We start from the raw sequence: 17357 nt of genomic DNA on the forward strand, positions 1-17357 counted from the left end.
GTTCACCCCTCCCTCCTGCTAATCTACAAATCAGCACATAACCAAACACACACACACACACACACACAACATCACACACAACACACACAAACGCCATATGCACAAACTTAAACAACCCAATTTATATTTAAAGACACACATGTACCTACTTGCTCAAAAATAAGAATAGGCACACATATTTGTTGGGTACATAGACAAACAAATCCACTGGCACAAACACACACAAACAAACACACACACACCCACACGTGCGCGCACACACACACACACACACGCGCACACACAGGCACACTGTAACACAGCCAAGCACATGCACAGGACGTGTGAAAACGTGCTGTGCCGTGCTGTGCTGGAGAGGGGCTGGCAGTTTGCTGAGACAGAATCAGAGATGCGCAGTCAGCGCGATTCACAGCATTCTGTTCCACTGACCTACGCTCACGCCGGCGATCCATGCCAAAGAACAGCCGCTGCAAAGGTGGGGAAGACATCGCGGCTAGGTACCAGCACCCGTAACCGAAATAACTCTTTCACAGGTAACCGAAAGAGGACAGGGTGAGGGAAGGGATTAATTCATGGAACACTATCTCAAAAAAAAAAAAAAAAAAAAATGGACACAGAATTGCAGTAGCATGACTTTTATGTTTTATTACTGACAATACAGTCTGAGGCAATTCCCAGATATTAAGTTCTTATGAAATTCATCCGGGATTCGTCATCTTTTAACAGTGCATGCAGGGTCCTGTGGATCATAAAACTACTATATAAGAATGAATACGATTACAAAAGAAGATTAATTTTAATGTTCATAAAACTTGACATTTCTACACTTGCAAAATGTCTATCAGGACAACCGAAAGTCTTGTAGAATAGGGTCTTGTGTATTATTGGTGTATTAATATACTGATGCCGAGCATATTACCACTGGGTGGCAGTGTAGGATGCAGTACCTTACAGTCAAGCGTTCAAGGGCTTTTGCAGCCATTATAACCATTCAAGACAAACAATCACCTGCACTTTTCACTATATGTGCACAAAATCCAAATGCAGCTTGATCCTAGCAGAGAATCTGCCTATTCAAAGAATTGCCTCCAACAGGACTTCACAGGACTGATGTATAAAATGATAATTAAAAAAATATGAATCATAAGTGTAATAATCATCATTACTAGGTCAGCCAGCAGGTGTCAGCCTTACGAGGGAAAACGTATTCTTGTATGACCATTTATTATTATTATTTTCTTATCCTCAAAAAAGTTATTAAAAATCGAGGTTCTACATGGACCCAATCCACATTTCTGGCATGGAAACCACCATATGCTGAAACTGACTTATAAAAACATTCAGTGAACATCAATTACAAAAAATAAAAAATAAAATTAAAAACTTAGTGTAGGGACCTGTTGACAGTGTCATATACATATTTAAAAAAAAAAATATTTCCACTAGGTCCATATTTCAATGGCCTGGGGACGACAGTGAAAGAAAACAATGATCTGAGAAGAGCAAGCCTTCACAAAGAGTAACAATCAGTGGTGGTATGGTGGGCCTTTCCCTCACACAGCTTGATTCTGACTGAAGGGGAGATAGTGGTGTTTTACAGGCACTACAATTCTCAACTTGGAGACGTTAAAGCCACCGAGGTGACCCGTCATTCACCGAGGTGAACCGTCATTCACCGAGGTGAACCGTCATTCACCGAGGTGAACCGTCATTCACCGAGGTGAACCGTCATTCACCGAGGTGACCCGTCATTCACCGAGGTGAACCGTCATTCACCAAGGTGAACCGTTAATATTTTACATTAAGCACTCATTAAAAAATTTTTTTTAAAAAATAAAAAGATTTTGCAACATTTGGTATAATGCCCTGCACATCTATTCAAAATTATTTTGCTTTCTTTTTATCAGCAAACATTCCCAGAACAAAGGCTGGCAATAAAACTAAACACAAAACAAAATGAAAAAAGACAAAAGTTTGAACGGTTCAATTGTTGGCAAATGTTCGTATAAACTCATGCACCCCACTGGGAAATGTAGTCATTGGTAGGCAGAGGCTCAATCAGATCACACAATTACCCAGAACCTCTGCTGCTGCTTGAATTGTGTTTTTTCTCCCGTGTGTCACAGGCTGGTGTGATTGGACGGTCTCTCGCTAGCCAGGGATGAAGGCTAAGACAGTGAGGAAGGCCAGTTTGTTACTGAAGGGTTTATCGCTGGTGGATAGGAGCAGACTGTGTTGTAGTGTTCATATCCGTCAGTGTTTGTGCCTGAACAGAGCCTCCACTGTAAAAAACATGCATGGTTTCATTAGTGATACTTAATAATGAAATAAGCTGTACACACACACACACACTCAATTTATAACACACTCATGCATTTTCCAACATACACAGACACCCACAATTCATAACACACACATGCACTTTACAGCATACACACAGGTATGTACGTTCCAACACATGCACACACACACACACACACATACGCATACACTTTACAACACGCACACACAGGTATGTACATTCCAGCATACGCAGACACATAGGATTGCTTTTTACAACACAAACACACACACACACACACACACACAGTGCTAGTGTAACAGACACAGACACAGACACACACAATCGAACACAAAGACATGGCTGTGCTCACTGGAGTACTCTTGCGGGGTCATCACGGTGCTGATGATGGAATTGAAGTGAGTCAGCCATTCCTGCTGCTCGCTCTCCGACTCGCAGGTGAACAGGAAGCTGCGGTCCGGCGTCACTATGGTGATGCCGTGCTGCCACGCCCCATTGCAGTGGGTGTTCTGGGGCAGGCCGGAGTTGGTGCTGTAACCGTGGTCCCTGTGGCCCAGGAACACCTCGCCCTTGGCGAAGGCATCCTGGGTAAAGCACAGCAGCTCAGTGAGAAAGGAGAGCCTAGCCGCCATCACAGCTCAGCGAAAGAGACGCACAGCTCCGTCGGGAAATGACCCGTCCCAATTATCAGTGCACCTATTTATTTTTCTGACCGTGGCTGAAATGGCGGGCAGCTGAGCAGACGCGTCTAATCGACCGTGGGCCGCCATCCGGCCGCCATAAGCAGTGCGTAATTAAAACCTCGCCGTTGTTTGTTTCATTTATTTATTCCAAACAAATTGAGTTCATGATGCGAGCCGAGGGAACATGGCAGGAATCGTGTCCCGCTGTGTAATCATGTCGTCTCCACTGAAGTCTTTACCTGCCCCACCCTCTTCACACACACGCACATTAAACAAGCCTTTGTAAAAACCAACAAATGGCCGTTGTAAGGAATGGGCAAAAAAGTACAAACATCACACTTGTGTTTGCTGATAAGTAAAAATTTCTGGTCAAGTTTTTTTCATCACAGCAGGCAAACAGGTTACATATTCTACCACAAGTATATTTACCTTAGCAATTACTGTTACATTTATTATTTATAATAATAATAATAATAATAATAATAATAATAATAAATGCCACACTTAAAATATGCAAATCAATGAAAAACAAGCAGCTGATATATGTATACACCCCCCCCCCATCCCGAATCACCAGTGCCAGAGCGCCTGTCATACCAGGGGGTCTTTGTAGTACATCAGCCGTCGGTGGTCCAGGGTGAACCATCGCTTCTTAAAGCCCTCCGTTTGCTGTCAGAGAGGGACAGACAGGCACCGGTGATATTACGCCACACGTTTCCACAGAATATCTGCACAGCAGACAAAGTCTTGCTAACTTTTCAGGATAAGCACCGAGCACAAGGGTACAATGGTAGTTCTTCACCTGGGAATCAATAGCTATAACCTCACGCAGTTCCTTAGGCACTGTAGCGTTCAAGTACATGGTAGGATAGGGTTAGGGTAAGATTTATGGTTAGGGTTAGGGAATCAATAGCTATAACCTCGCGCAGTTCCTTAGGCACTGCAGCGTTCAAGTACATGGTAGGATAGGGTTAGGGTAAGGTTTAGGGTTAGGGTTAGGGAATCAATAGCTATAACCTTGCACAGTTCCTTAGGCACTGTAGCGTTCAAGTACATGGTAGGATAGGGTTAGGGTAAGGTTTAGGGTCAGGGAATCAATAGCTATAACCTTGCGCAGTTCCTTAGGCACTGCAGCGCTCAAGTACATGGTAGGACAGCCAGCGAAGGCTGACGCATTCTGCTCTGACTGTCCCTGTGACATATCTGCGCAAGCACCCGCCTCACTCCGACGAGAGCGAGAGGCCCAAAACGCAAGCGGCTCAATCTGCCGAAGGAGCGGCGCTTCCGGGATTTCGGAACAAAAGCCCCTCTCCCGATGTGACTCAGGAGTCCTTTGTTCTCCTGTCTTTATTTAGCTCCTGCGCTGCGATATCTCCCCGTACACACTCGTTTAAAGCATTCGCTCTCCAGGTGGAGCGCTCGGCGCAGACGGAGCGCCTGTCGTCTTTGAAGATACACGTTTTTTTTTTCCCTACACCAACTCAATTAGCGAGCCCGCCTCCTCGCTGCCCCGGCTGTGAGTGACACGCAGGAATTACGCCGCTCGATGAGTGACGACCGCATTGTTCAGCTCTGGAGCGGTTCGCCCGCGCGTCTCCGGAAACAGACCGGCCCGCGCTGACGAAGACGCCAATTATTCTGGTCCGGGAAATACAGCGCCAAGCCGACCTGTTTCCCTCACTAACCACCGTCGTGTGATTTCATTGACTCGGGGGGGGGGGGGGGAGAAAATATGCAAATCATTGCAATATGAGACGACATCACTAAAGACGGCTTTGAGAAAAAATGTAAATGCAGGAGGAAGTTGTGTCTGACTCTTGACTGTGACTCAACAGCAGTGGTGACTGTATCTTTCGAGCACACAGAGGCTGTGTCTTATCAGCAGAGGAAGACGAGGTCTGAGCATAGCCACTGTGAAGTGAATACTCACGTCGTCAGCACTAAGGGAACAGCAGGACTTTTGAAGCGTGGAGCATGGGCACAAAGAATCATGAGCAGTCGTAGTGAATGTGGTTTTAACATCGCTGGAAAATTTTCCAATACTACCCATTGTTTCAGAGGCTAGAGCAAAAAAACAGCCTAGTTGTACAACACACTGACACTTACCCTTGGCCCTGTCTTCTCCATGTAACCCTCCTTCAAAAAGTTCCTGGTCAGTTTGGGTTTCAGCTGCGGGACAGACATTCACATAAGACACGTACCGCCAGTCTCTCCTGGATTCAATCAAAAGCTTTCACGCCCAATCAAGATAGAGCGCTGTTCAATCAAAAACGAACAAACAAGCAAACAAGCAAAGCAAAAACAAATTCCTCGTTGCATAGCAAGGCGCAGCGCACTCACCTCCACACTACTCGCTCCTGGGAAAGCCACTTCCAGGTAGTGGAGCTGAACTGCTCGGATGGAGTTGAACCAGTCCACGATTTCCTATTGGGCAGAGTGGTAACAGGCAGGTATGTGTGATGCAGGGATAAGCGTGAGTGAGGTCACCAACACTGTAAAATCGTCTGTCTGAAGGAACGTTCTAATCTTGTAATGAAACTGAAACTCTGTTTTTCTTTTTTTATCTTAAGTTATTTTTTTCTTGTCAAGTGAAGTTGTCATACCTCATTGGTCAAATCGTCTCACCACATTGGCAGCCTTTTTCATTTAGTATAATTTAGCAAAAATGTAACAGAAGTAAGATCTTAAGAGGAAAATGTAAGGCTCAAGTGCTTGATAAGACTGACTCATTTTTTGTTTTTTTGCAGCACAGTGTTGTCCCTGTGCCTTCAGGGGGCCCTACAGCTGTACCTTGCCACTTTCGTGGTACAGGAAGATGTTGCGGGTGTTGTAGTCCTTCAGGTAGGTGATCTGGAGGCCGTTGGGGTTTCCGATCTTCTCCGGCTGGAAGCTGGCGTTTATGGTGTCCACCTTGATCACTGCTTTGGGCTCCTTGGCCTGGTTGAGCGGAAAGGGGAAACAAGAGACCAGCAAACAGCGGCGTATAGAGTTAGTCTGAAAGGTAAATCGTGGCCTCCTGGCAGGCTGGTGATTATGTTTTGCGCTCAGAGACAGACAGAAGCCAATTCAGACGTGTCAGAATGGGAATCCGATACGTGAAACGACCCATTCCAAAACGTGTCATTTGCAGATATGTGTTCCGAAAATTGGCAACAATAGTTGAACCCCCATCGAATATTGGCATCCAGTCAGTGTGAGACCAAGGGATTTGCTTGCTATTAATTAGCCACAGCCCTCTACAGCAACTAGCTTGAATTCAAGGAGTTTCACCTGAATATTTCATGAACTGTTATTCTGATGCAACATTAAGTGTGACCTACTTTATAGGCTTATGTAGTCAAAACTGAACAACATATAAAAGTTTTGCTTCGACTGCACAATCAGGAATTACTAAGCAATTCCCTCTCCTACAAGTAAACTGTATTCCATGGTCGTGGGATTCAGCCATTACACACAAGTAAACAGTGACTTAACACAATTATTACAGGGAATTACCACAGGGATTTAAATAAGTGGTTTCATCTTACGGTTGAAATGTCCTGGGAGTTTCGGTCAGCGCTTTATAGTCTAGTCTGAACATGTTTTGTGCAAAATGTGGTTGCGTTTCTCAGGAATCCTGCTGTTTTGTGGTGCCTTTAAGTATTACTGTACTCTTTCAAAGTACTTTTTTCAAAAAGGTTCCATCTTCATTTTACAGTTATCCTGTGGTTTAGATTGTCTTTATCATTCAGCAATAGAAGCTACTATATGCAGGCTATGAACAATAAAATTAGAAAATTGGTGTGTTATGAATCTTGACCAGATCATGGAACATACACTGGCTATAAGCATTCCAATGACGTGTCCTAAAGTACATTCAGGATATAAACTATACCCCAAATTTTAATACATGTTATTGTTCACTAACCCCTATATTGATAAATAGATTAGTAAACAAAAGAAGGTAGTAAAATTTGGGGTATAGTTTATGAATCATGGGCCAGATCATTGGGAATATGTGTGTATGCTCATCAAGTCACCCTCCCAATGATTGTGCCCCCATAAGTCACATCCGGTCCAGGTCCTTCCTGAAGCATTAGCAACCATGCGAATGCTGTGTAGCCGCTCCACAGACTCACGTCGTACTTGGTGTAGTACTTCAGCGTTCCCTCCCTCTCGTTGAGGACGAACCTCCTGCTCAAAAACTGCCCGTTGTCCCGTCCTCTCTTCATCAGCATGCCGTCCCTCATCCCTGCGTTGCCACAGCGATACGCAGTCAGACATAGAGCAACATGATAAAGGTGAACCGTAACTGGCTAATGACTCTAAACAAGAAAGAAACCTCTATCGGATACTGAAAATACGATTTATCATTTCACCAGCATATGGAAAGAAACTGTTAAAGGCACTAGTGCATGCAAACAAATTTGCATAAAACCACACCATCACACTATCAATGCTTGATTTAAAATAGACAAATGAACTGACAGCCCTGCATGCAAAAGAGCGCTCTCGTTCACTAGCAATGCAACATCGAGCTGCATATGACACATATACTGGTTACATTAAAGGGAACTCATAGAGACAATGACATATAAAGTACATTATGTACCAAGGACACAGCATATGAAATGAGCCACAAGACCTTCCTGTAACAGTGGATGAAGGGTGGAGCTGAAGCCTTTCTACCACACTCACCTTCCTCATAGGTCAGCTTCTTCCCAAGCTCCATAAACTCTTCCCTTTCATACTTGGCTTTGATCCACTGCTCTCTTAGTACCCTACACAGACATAGCACCACAGATTAGCACCACAGTAATGAAATCAAACCTGACATACACACACACACACACACACACACCAATAAAACCAGAATCACACCCACAAAGCCATGAAATTAGACCAGAATCACATACACAGAACCAACCAACAAGACCACAATTACACAAACATAAACAACCAACGAGATCACAATCACACAAACAGAACCATGAAATCACACCAGTCATCAATCGATTGCAGAATCTCACACACACAGCCACAATTTTAACAACCACCAATTCGTCAGCCAGATAGAGCCTACTGACCATCCTCGAAATCGCAGTAACACAGTCATCAACTGACCAGAAATCACGAACAGACCATAGCAGTCAGAAACACATACACACATGAAGTCGAGCGAGTCTGCAGCAAGCGAGTCAATGTCCTCGTAAGCCCTTCCTGCGTAAAGCAGGGACCTCTTCCTGGGTTAACACTGAACAAGCCTTCTGGAGTCAGAGAGCAGCCAGAGAGCGGCTGCCTTACAGCCAGAGCTTGGAGCAGCAGTGATTGCCCCGCTCCCGTTGTTTTTTTTTTAATGGTTAACGGCTGAACACGGGGGTCACACACCGAGGCCGAAAACACGGTGACCGCAGCGCCCGGGACATTCTGCCAGCTGTTAATTAGCCGTGTGTGGAGAAAAATAAAAAACAAACGAGCTGGGAAGGGAGCAGCACGGCGCCATGTTGTCGACGGCAGCGTGCAGAGGGTGACTTCGTAGCCAATCAGAGGAGCTCTCCATGAACACTTGGGGGAAGTGGGGGGGGGGTGGCTAGTGGCTGGATCACGTCGGTTTCCACGCCGTCGCAAGGTGGCCTAATTGCGAGGCGGCTTGGCGGTCAGGCGCTAGGGAGCCACTGCGAGAGCTGGAGTGGCTATTAGCATTCGCTAAGTACGGCCCGCTACTGCTATTTACAGCCTTCCCCTTCTCCCGTTCCCGTCGGCCCGACGAAGGTCAAGTGGAGCAATCATTTGGCTCCGTTCCCCTTGGAGCGCCGATTGGCCGCGAGAGAGCCGTTAGGAAAGCGGCACGCCGGCCGCACGGCGACGGTTGCCGCCCGGGGACGCTGATGAGAATTAATGGTTACTGATTACAGGGGGACTGGCTTTGCTTTGCAATTTTCATTAGGAGCGCCAGGCAGCCTATTGATCTGTGGGAAGGCCACTCTCATACTTTAATACCAGCAGAAAAGAGAAGACAAATTGTCCATTGAAGATGAGGAGGATTACCGAGGCCTGAAATAAAAGTTCTGAAGTTTTGGGTGCCAGTCAGGATCAATATAATCTCATTTAATGTGATGCGCAACGCAAAGGTTTTTCGAGCTTTCTTTGGTGTGGGGAACGGGCAGATCTAAAACGCGGGCACCCTGATGCGGTGGAGTGTGTTTAACGCATCATTGAGGATGCAACTGAGGACAGCTGCTGGGTGACTCATCCCGCTGAGCCAGTTTTAAAGCGCGTGGACGGGCTCCATGGTCTCAAACCCCATAAGGCGCCAACCGCCTTCGGCTGGCAGCCCCTGAGGATGGCACATAGCTGCTGTCCATGGAGGGAAGGATTCAGCGAATGGGACGACCTTGCCTGTTTGCCCAATAGTGACTCCATTTTGTCAATTAGGAGTATTCCTACTATCTGAATGCCCTTCCACCGACAAGCAAGCTGAACTAGCGGACCAGGGAGTGGATAACAGTGGCTGCCAACAAGGAAACACGTTTCAAAGGGGAGGAGCTGGTCGTAGAGACAATAGGGAAAAGAGGAAAATCTAGGGAAAAATAGCTTTATAAAGCATATAATTGAAGGAGAACGCTTTCAGTCCTGTTTTATTCTCCTGCTCCTCATTCAGATTACAGGTTCTGAGGGAACTGTACTGAGTGTGTGACAATGAGAGTCTGCCATGTTGCTTGTTAGCAGCACAGGTGGGGCGTGTAGCTGTAAACCAGTTCAAAGTCCACACTACAGAAAAGAGGTTCACACTCAAGTAACAATTTCACTGAAGGCTGTTCCCTCTTGTTCTCTCTTTCTCTCTCTCTCTCTCTCTCTCACGCACACACTCAGACACACACACACACAACTATGACATCAGCAGCTGGCTGCTGAGAAAAGTTGTTTCAGCTGCACGGCATTGTGGGAAACTGCACTTTCAACCTTTTTGTTTTTTCCAGCCACTGTCATACGTGCAGATCGCAACATGGCACCCAACTGAGAGCATGGGAAGGTCATCGGTAGTGGTGGCAACACAGGGCTCAGTCTATTCCACACATCAGCCTTACATGAAATAAAGCAGTGGGCCCATTACTGAGCAATTATATGCAGATTCTGTGTTATGAATATGCCCATTACCTTTTTTTTACACATGATAAAACAGTGCTTATTGGCGTCCATGTACGTACATACACCCACACACAGTAGTTCACATATTGAACACATGGCTGGTTACCGGCTTCTATATACATATATATATATATATATATACACACATATATATATATAACCAGAGCTGAAAAGGGAGGTGCCATCGAGACTTACTGGCAGTCCTTGTGGGTGGGCTTGTAGTAATACACTGGAACTGCAGCCTCGTACTTTGCCTTCATCGCTTCGTTTCCGTTCTGTGCCATGAACTGAAAGACGAACATTCAGAGAAAAGCTGTGTTTCAGAAAAAAGAAGTTAGACCGGAATAGGCAGCGCCCGGACGCCAGCTGAGAAGGTGTTATTTCAGACAGGCGTATGATAGCGGGCACTGTAATTACCCGAGTCACACAAATTGCAAACACACTGTAGTCTTAACTGATGGAGCTGGACGATAACCAAACTCTCTAGAACATGGGGGGAGGTGTTGAGGTCAAAAAGAGACCTGACTTCAGATTCAGATCTGCTATAGCAACCTGTAGCGACTAGCAGAGTTCTGTGGAGGCCACACCTAAACCAACCGACAGAGCTATCCGTTGTTTCGGGCCACTTGGGAGTTTGAGCTTGCTATTGGACTTGAGTTTGAGCTGGATTCCGAGATTGATTGTGCTCACCTGCACCTCAGAGTCCTCCCAGCGGGAGAGACTGAGGGACTTGACCTTGCCGAGGTCTGGAAGGTTCCGGTGAATTCCGGAGCAGCCCAAACAGATGAACACTCCCAGGGAACACGAGCCCCATTCTGGGTCTGTAAGGAAAAGAAGCAGCCATTTAAGTCAGACAGACTGAAAAACAGACAGACAGACAGAGCCGTGTACTGAAATGAGTTTTACGTCAGTGGCGACAGAGGTAGAGGAGGAACCCTCTGTGGTTATTGACGGACTCATAGCAGGGGTAAATATATTTCAATCAAAATGGCCACTATGCAGACCCTTCTCTCTGAGGTTTGAACTGAGTTACAGAGGAAACGGAGGAACCTGAATACCAAAGTGTATCGGGCAGCCGCAAATACTGTAGTTTAACTCACACCACTGTCACAGCGAAAACCACAGAAGAAGACCGATGGCCAACACCTAAGGGTGGATAAACATTTTTTTAAAAACCTCACACCCTGCTTTTAGGCCTCAGTGCTCAACCAAAAACATAAAATAATAACTTTCCCTACCAGGAAATAATAATACTAATAAAACTAAATAATGATAATAATACCTTTTCCCTACAGGACATTTTCAAAAGGCAGTGGTGCTTAACAATACTGGGTATCCATCCGGAGAGTTCCGCACATCTAAAAGATTCCTGCTGCAGTATATCTCAGTAGTGTTCATTTTAAATTAAAGCTAGCTGCCAAAAGTCAATACAAAAGTCAATAAGCTGGCTTTTATGTCGCTGTCACAGGGAACAAAAATAAATTAGACAGGGATTGAAAGTTACTAAAAATCATTTGGAATGTTCCTACACCTATGAGAATCTCAGCTTTTCCAGCGCAACAGCTGTTATTAATTTCAGCAGTCTGGTCAGTGTTCCCACATGTCCCACATGTTAAATGTTGAAATTTTGTTGTGTCTGCAATCGACTGCTGCTTTCTTAGCCAGGTATCTCTTGAAAAAGAGATTTCTAATCTCAATGAGACTAACCTGGTTAAATAAAGGTTAAATAAAATAAAATAAAATAATGACGCTAATGTATGAATGCTGATGCAGGGATACATGGCAACCAGTCAACATGTTAACAGTGTACTCTGATCCCACGCCCAGCCCACACCCCACACTCACAGCTTTCCAAAGAACATTGAGAAGTTACAGAATCATGTGACATTGAAGCGTTTCGCCAGTTAGCTGCCCAGCTAAAGGACATGACTGGGAAGAAAGGAAAACAATAAATATATTCATCTTGAACAAAGATATATTCCTTCATTCAATCACTCAAGACGGAAGAACAAAAGTGGATTGGCACTGTGCCAACCAAGCAGAACACCTGTAGTCATAGGCTTCAGAGGGACTGCAACCTCATCATACAGGTGTTCCTTCCATGCATTGGATTTGGAGATGGCTTACAGTGACTTTTCTTTCTGTTTTAACCATAAATATCTCAGTTCCTCAAGTCCATAGAGTAGCAAACACTGTTGCTGTGGTTGAGAATGTAAATGACGACGTCATGCCTTGGTTATGGCAACTGACCACATGAATTATCCAACAGGTGGAGATAAAATAAATCTTTTTATTTAATTCATTATTTTTAAACCCGTGTTTATTAATTTTATGAAGAGAAAAATGTATTCAGTACATAACATAAATAGCTTAATTACATACACACACGCACACTAGGGCTGTCAAAAAATATTCGAAGTTCGAAAACTATTCGAAAATCTTTTCTTTTTTTAAGTTTGAATATTAGTTTTGGGTCCCGCGTTTTGTAATTAACATGAATATACAGGCTTTAATTTCATGCGGCAAGTCATGTTCATGCACGCAAAGTTCATTTCCTGTGCTAACGTTACTTCCTGTCAACAAAAAACGTTCTGCCCTAGACCCAGAGCAAGTGTATAGTCTGGTTTTCTTTGACAATAACCTCCGGTGATACTTTCAGCTCCATGGACACCTAACGTCAGCTAGCCTCGCGAACCAGTCTCTTTTTTCACTTCGTTCAACAGATCTGGTCAGCTAACAATTTAGGCTAAATAATGTTCCCATGGCAGGCTATGTTTCCTTACTGTTCTGAAGATTTTGATAAAACTGGATGATAAAAGAAGTTAAACAAACTAAACAGAGTAAGTAAGTTATGTTGTTTTAGGCTACATGTATTAGCTGTTTGAATAGTTTTTGTGTTAAGAAATAAACAGGGATTCCTGTAAACAATAATTTCCCTATTATTGTGATTAATAAATGCCGAGCTGTGGCACATTACATCCACGGGAACGTCCTTTCTTCATTTGCGCATTAGGCTATAGAAACTGCAGGGGGCTCATTTATAAAATGAACTTGCGTGCATCCGTCAAGTGAAGACCTGACGTAAAGCCACAGCCGTTTCCACGGTCAAATCGAGTCATGTTGAAATTTTATAAATCACTACTTTGACGTGATTTTCTACGTACGCGCCACACAGTTGATCTAAAATACGTTTTATAAGTGAGGCCCTAGATGTACTAACCTAGTATGAAAGGTCACTGATGTCCTCTATTCTACTGCCCGCTTGTGGAAAATAAGGCGCAGACCAGTTTAGAGGGAGCGTCACGTGAATACGTGCATCACGCGCCTGACAATAAGCAGCTTATTTTTTTAAATTATAGGCAAATGATATTCGAATATATTCGAACTCTAACTAATTACAAAATCTAATATTCAAACTCAATTTCATGGCACTTTTGACAGCCTTAACGCGCACACACGCACACACAGAGAATAACAATCTTCAGGTTAGCAATTTTTCTGAAGGTAAAACATTACAGTGCCCAACCTAGGATTGGAACAGACAACCAGGTGCCCATCAGCTTGGTGTCCAAACTACATATACTTGAATGGAGTAACATATATAGGCTACACAGTACAGCCAGGAATTTAACACGTGGGATTTCAGTGGGAAGAGAGACAATAACTCTATGGTGATGTCACATTCAGCACCGTTATGATGTGTCATATTCACTCAGACAGCAATCACACGGTAACGCATCACATTCACCCAGACACTAAACACAGTATGGTGTCACATTAACCGCTGGAACCCTTGGCCCACGGAGAGTGTGGGTTGCACCATGGATTAGATGCCAAGCAATGCTGGCATCCGCCTCAGGCTAATTTTCAGTAGGTGTGCTTCTGGCCTCAACTGTCAGGCCACGTCAACAACAACAGTGGACACGTGCGATTGCTTTAGCAGACATTCGACTGCATGTGTTGTGTTCTCATGTTCTTCTGTCTGTGTGTGTGTACATGACAGTTTGTGTGTGTGTGTGAATCGGCGTATCGTCGGTCTCCAAACATGCCTGAATCTGGCAGGTGAAACTGCAAAATGAAATATATGATTAGTCCCCAGCCATGGAAACAAATCATACTCTGATTTTTGCTCCTGGGATGATGTCAGATTTTAAAGCGCCCATTCACATGCTAACAACGTGTCTGAGCTGCATTTTCACACGACATGTACTGTAAAATGTCTGTGTACTTATATACTCATGTGAATGCCTGTGTGTGTGTGTGTGTGTGTGTGTGTGTGCAATGCATGTATGTAACTGTGTGTGTGTGTGTGTGTGTTTTTGGGACCGTGGGAACTCTGTGGGAATTTGTGTGTGTGTGTGTAACTTTGGGAACTGTGTGTGTATCCACATGGCAGTATTAGTGTTTTTTGTACTCACTGTGATCGCTCAGTGTGATATAAATAACTGTCTGAGTGCATGTCATCAGGGGGACAGCACTGTATCTTACACGCTGCCTTTTAGCTAGTTTCACATCCGCTACTGCACACAAACATTCACACATCCCGCGCAGAGCGACCGGCTGGCTGTGGTCACATGATTCTGCTTCCGTGTCTTTATGTTTGTGTGTACAGTATGCACGGCGTGCACATGTGTATGAGATGTGTGCGTGTGTGTGCGTTTGTATTTGTGTGCGTGCGCGCGTGTGTGTGCGCGCATGTATGCGTGTGTGCGTGTGTGTGCACCCATGTGTTCATGTAACAGGAAGAAAGCTAAGACATATTCCAGGGAGAGAAACACGTGTATTTATAGCAGATAAACCTGACTGCACCAGCACATCTACACAGACACAAAAGCAGAAGTCCCCTCCCACCGGCCCAGCTTCACTGGAGTTTCCTTGTCTGCTGTCTAATCAGAGTCAATAGGGATCAGACTTTGACTGGCAGACCCAACGCCTACTCTCTCTAACTCACTCGCGTGAGGTTGCTGGAACTGAACCGCTCGGCCCGTAGGCCTGACAGCAGTTAATCTACTGGACCGCACTTCAACAGAGAAACAGAATACAGACTTAGACCAGACCATCCCAATAAGTCTGAGGTTAGCCAATCAGGAACAGGGATTTGCTGAGGTCTCACGCACACGGAGTTACTGCGAGAGAAGGAATGCAAATAGAGAAGGAAAAAAAAGAGCATATTTTGAAATATGACTCCTCTCTGCAGCCCGTGCGATGTCCCTGCATGTTACGGGCAAGGCAATCACACAGGAAGCAAAGGACCGGAACAGCAACAAAATATTCACCCGCCAATGTCCATTTCAGTGAAAATCAAATTACACAGACGGTAAAACTTTAACTTCAAACATCTGAGCTGAAGCCAAAGGGGACATAAAAAGCATCTAAACTGCATTGAAACTTAAAGACCCTCAGGTGTGCCACTGACCTGTTAAAGCGCTTGAATGAATGGGATTGTAACAAGGAGCTTGCCGGGCAGGTAAAGTGCAAATACAGGTGGTTTAAGTGCCCTTGATAAAAGAACCTGTGACATACTGCAGTAAACGTTGAGCTTTATACCCGTGTAAGAAAAAGTCAACTGTGTAAGCCACCCGAGATATAAGCCACCTTAAACCTCCAAAACTGGGAATTTAACTAAAGCAGATAGCCTATGTGAAGTGATGTCACCTAAATCTGAAACTAATTCAGCCTAAAGGTACAGTAAACTAATGCTGAGCACAGCGTGTTTCAGTCAAACGTATGATATTTCCTAAGCTATCCACAGGCTTACGCTGATGATTCGAGCACGATTTCAGTGCCTTCTGTAACATAATTTCAGTCCAGTTCCTTTCCTTGGAAAAGTGAAAGAATGACTTTGAAATACAGCCAGTATTCACTAGGGTATAATGACATTTGCTCATTACATTTCTAAGTTTTCAACATTACAATTGGCACACAAAGGAGTTATGTGGTAACAAGACATTCAGGCCCATAGATTCAAAGTTTTGCCCTTTAAGTACATCCTCAATGATTGGCAACTACATACATCCACATAGTCAAGTTGATGAATACTGGATGTGTTTGTACAGATATCAACTGATTACAATTACTTTAAGTGATGGAACCAACCCTGGTAACAGCTGCCATTTCTAGTTTCCCTGATAACTAACAGGAGGGCAATTTAAAGTGACTCTCCCCCTGCTGACTTAATTTCCACACCAATATATTTATTTCTGTTCTAATGCTAAGATATGCACTGATGTTGTTTAATCCACAATGGTGATTATTGACTAAATAATGAATAAATAAATAAATAAATAAATAAATAAAACTTTGGGAGCCCCACACCGAATAAATATCAATTTTCCTAGTCACTTCATGTTCTCATTGCACTCTAACTGGACCAGTAGAGCTCTGAAAGAGGTATGCTTCCACCAAAACGTGTCGGTGCTTGTCTGTTACCTCCAGAGTCAACTTCACGCCACCGAGTTTTCCCGAAGTGAGTAGACTACGTAATATAAAGTTACTCCACTTACCAGGTGCTCCGCAGTCAGCGCAGGCGCGGTTACCTGGCTTCTGAAGGATTTCTTTCAAAGCCCGAGCTGCCCTTTCGTTGCCAGCGGTCATTTCTACCCCTAGGTTAGTCCGTGAATGTGAAAAAGCACATCAAATTAAATGCCGCACGACCTTCTTTGGTTTCGACCAGCTACCTCGCTTCGGCCCCGCTGAAAAGAGAAATAGACTTCCGACAGGTCCCAACAGGTAGATAAATCTGAACGAAGTATGAGGAGTGGCACGCTTCTCAGTTACCACACTTTTTATTTTCGATTTCGTACGGAGAAGTTTTAGTTTCGCTGCTAAGGCTATCGGCAAAAAGCCTGCTTCCCTTCAGCTGCACACGTTGACGTTTAGGAAGAGAGTCGCGTACGAAAACTGTAATGAGCAGCCACAATATAGGCTACCGCCTCCCCGAGCTCCCTTTCTAGAGGGTGTGTTTTTTGAAAGATAAGCACTCGGAAGTCAGGGACTGGTGTTGTTCTGACATGCTGTTCCGCATATTTCTGTACGGCGTAGACTAATAAGGAACAGCGGCCCAGCGGCCAATCCCTCCTATATATATGAGAGCGTTTGCTTTAATTTAGTAAATATTTAATATATTGTCTATAATAATAGTTTGGCTATTTCATGGCCGTATCATAATATACTTATAGTCCTTGACAGCCGTGCAATCGCTGCTAGTTTTTACATACCTACTTGTTAATACTTAATGCAATGTT

The 17357-nt window shown here is 44.3% G+C and overlaps 1 protein-coding gene and 1 long non-coding RNA gene across 2 annotated transcripts; one reads left to right on the plus strand and one right to left on the minus strand.

The window, feature by feature from the left end:
- Window positions 1–1520: 1520 nt before the first annotated feature.
- LOC135248783 (uncharacterized) lies at window positions 1521–1919 on the plus strand. Its single transcript, XR_010328506.1, has 2 exons — window positions 1521–1640; window positions 1761–1919. It is a non-coding gene; the product is annotated as an uncharacterized LOC135248783 (long non-coding RNA).
- On the minus strand, window positions 1741–17088 carry zgc:92360 (uncharacterized protein LOC436988 homolog). Its single transcript, XM_064323711.1, has 11 exons — window positions 16617–17088; window positions 10804–10934; window positions 10309–10400; window positions 7663–7745; window positions 7104–7216; window positions 5776–5922; window positions 5326–5409; window positions 5092–5154; window positions 3583–3654; window positions 2655–2886; window positions 1741–2282 (listed from the first exon to the last, which is right to left on the minus strand). The coding sequence occupies exons 1-11, from the start codon at window positions 16705–16707 to the stop codon at window positions 2254–2256; spliced, it is 1137 nt and encodes a 378-aa protein (XP_064179781.1). The 5' UTR covers window positions 16708–17088; the 3' UTR covers window positions 1741–2253.
- Between the last annotated feature and the right edge of the window lie 269 nt (window positions 17089–17357).

The sequence above is a fragment of the Anguilla rostrata genome, chromosome 2 (assembly GCF_018555375.3).
Source record: "Anguilla rostrata isolate EN2019 chromosome 2, ASM1855537v3, whole genome shotgun sequence".
Lineage (NCBI taxonomy): Eukaryota > Metazoa > Chordata > Actinopteri > Anguilliformes > Anguillidae > Anguilla > Anguilla rostrata.

Bases quoted from the DNA above. Each gene is read 5' to 3' on its own strand.
- zgc:92360 (XM_064323711.1), bottom strand. From the start codon at position 16,707: ATGACCGCTGGCAACGAAAGGGCAGCTCGGGCTTTGAAAGAAATCCTT. The intron at 10,401-10,803 runs GTGAGCACAATC...TTCGTCTTTCAG, and splicing joins GGGAGGACTCTGAGGTGCAG to TTCATGGCACAGAACGGAAA. The intron at 7,746-10,308 runs GTAAGTCTCGAT...ATGTCTGTGTAG, and splicing joins CCCACCCACAAGGACTGCCA to GGTACTAAGAGAGCAGTGGA.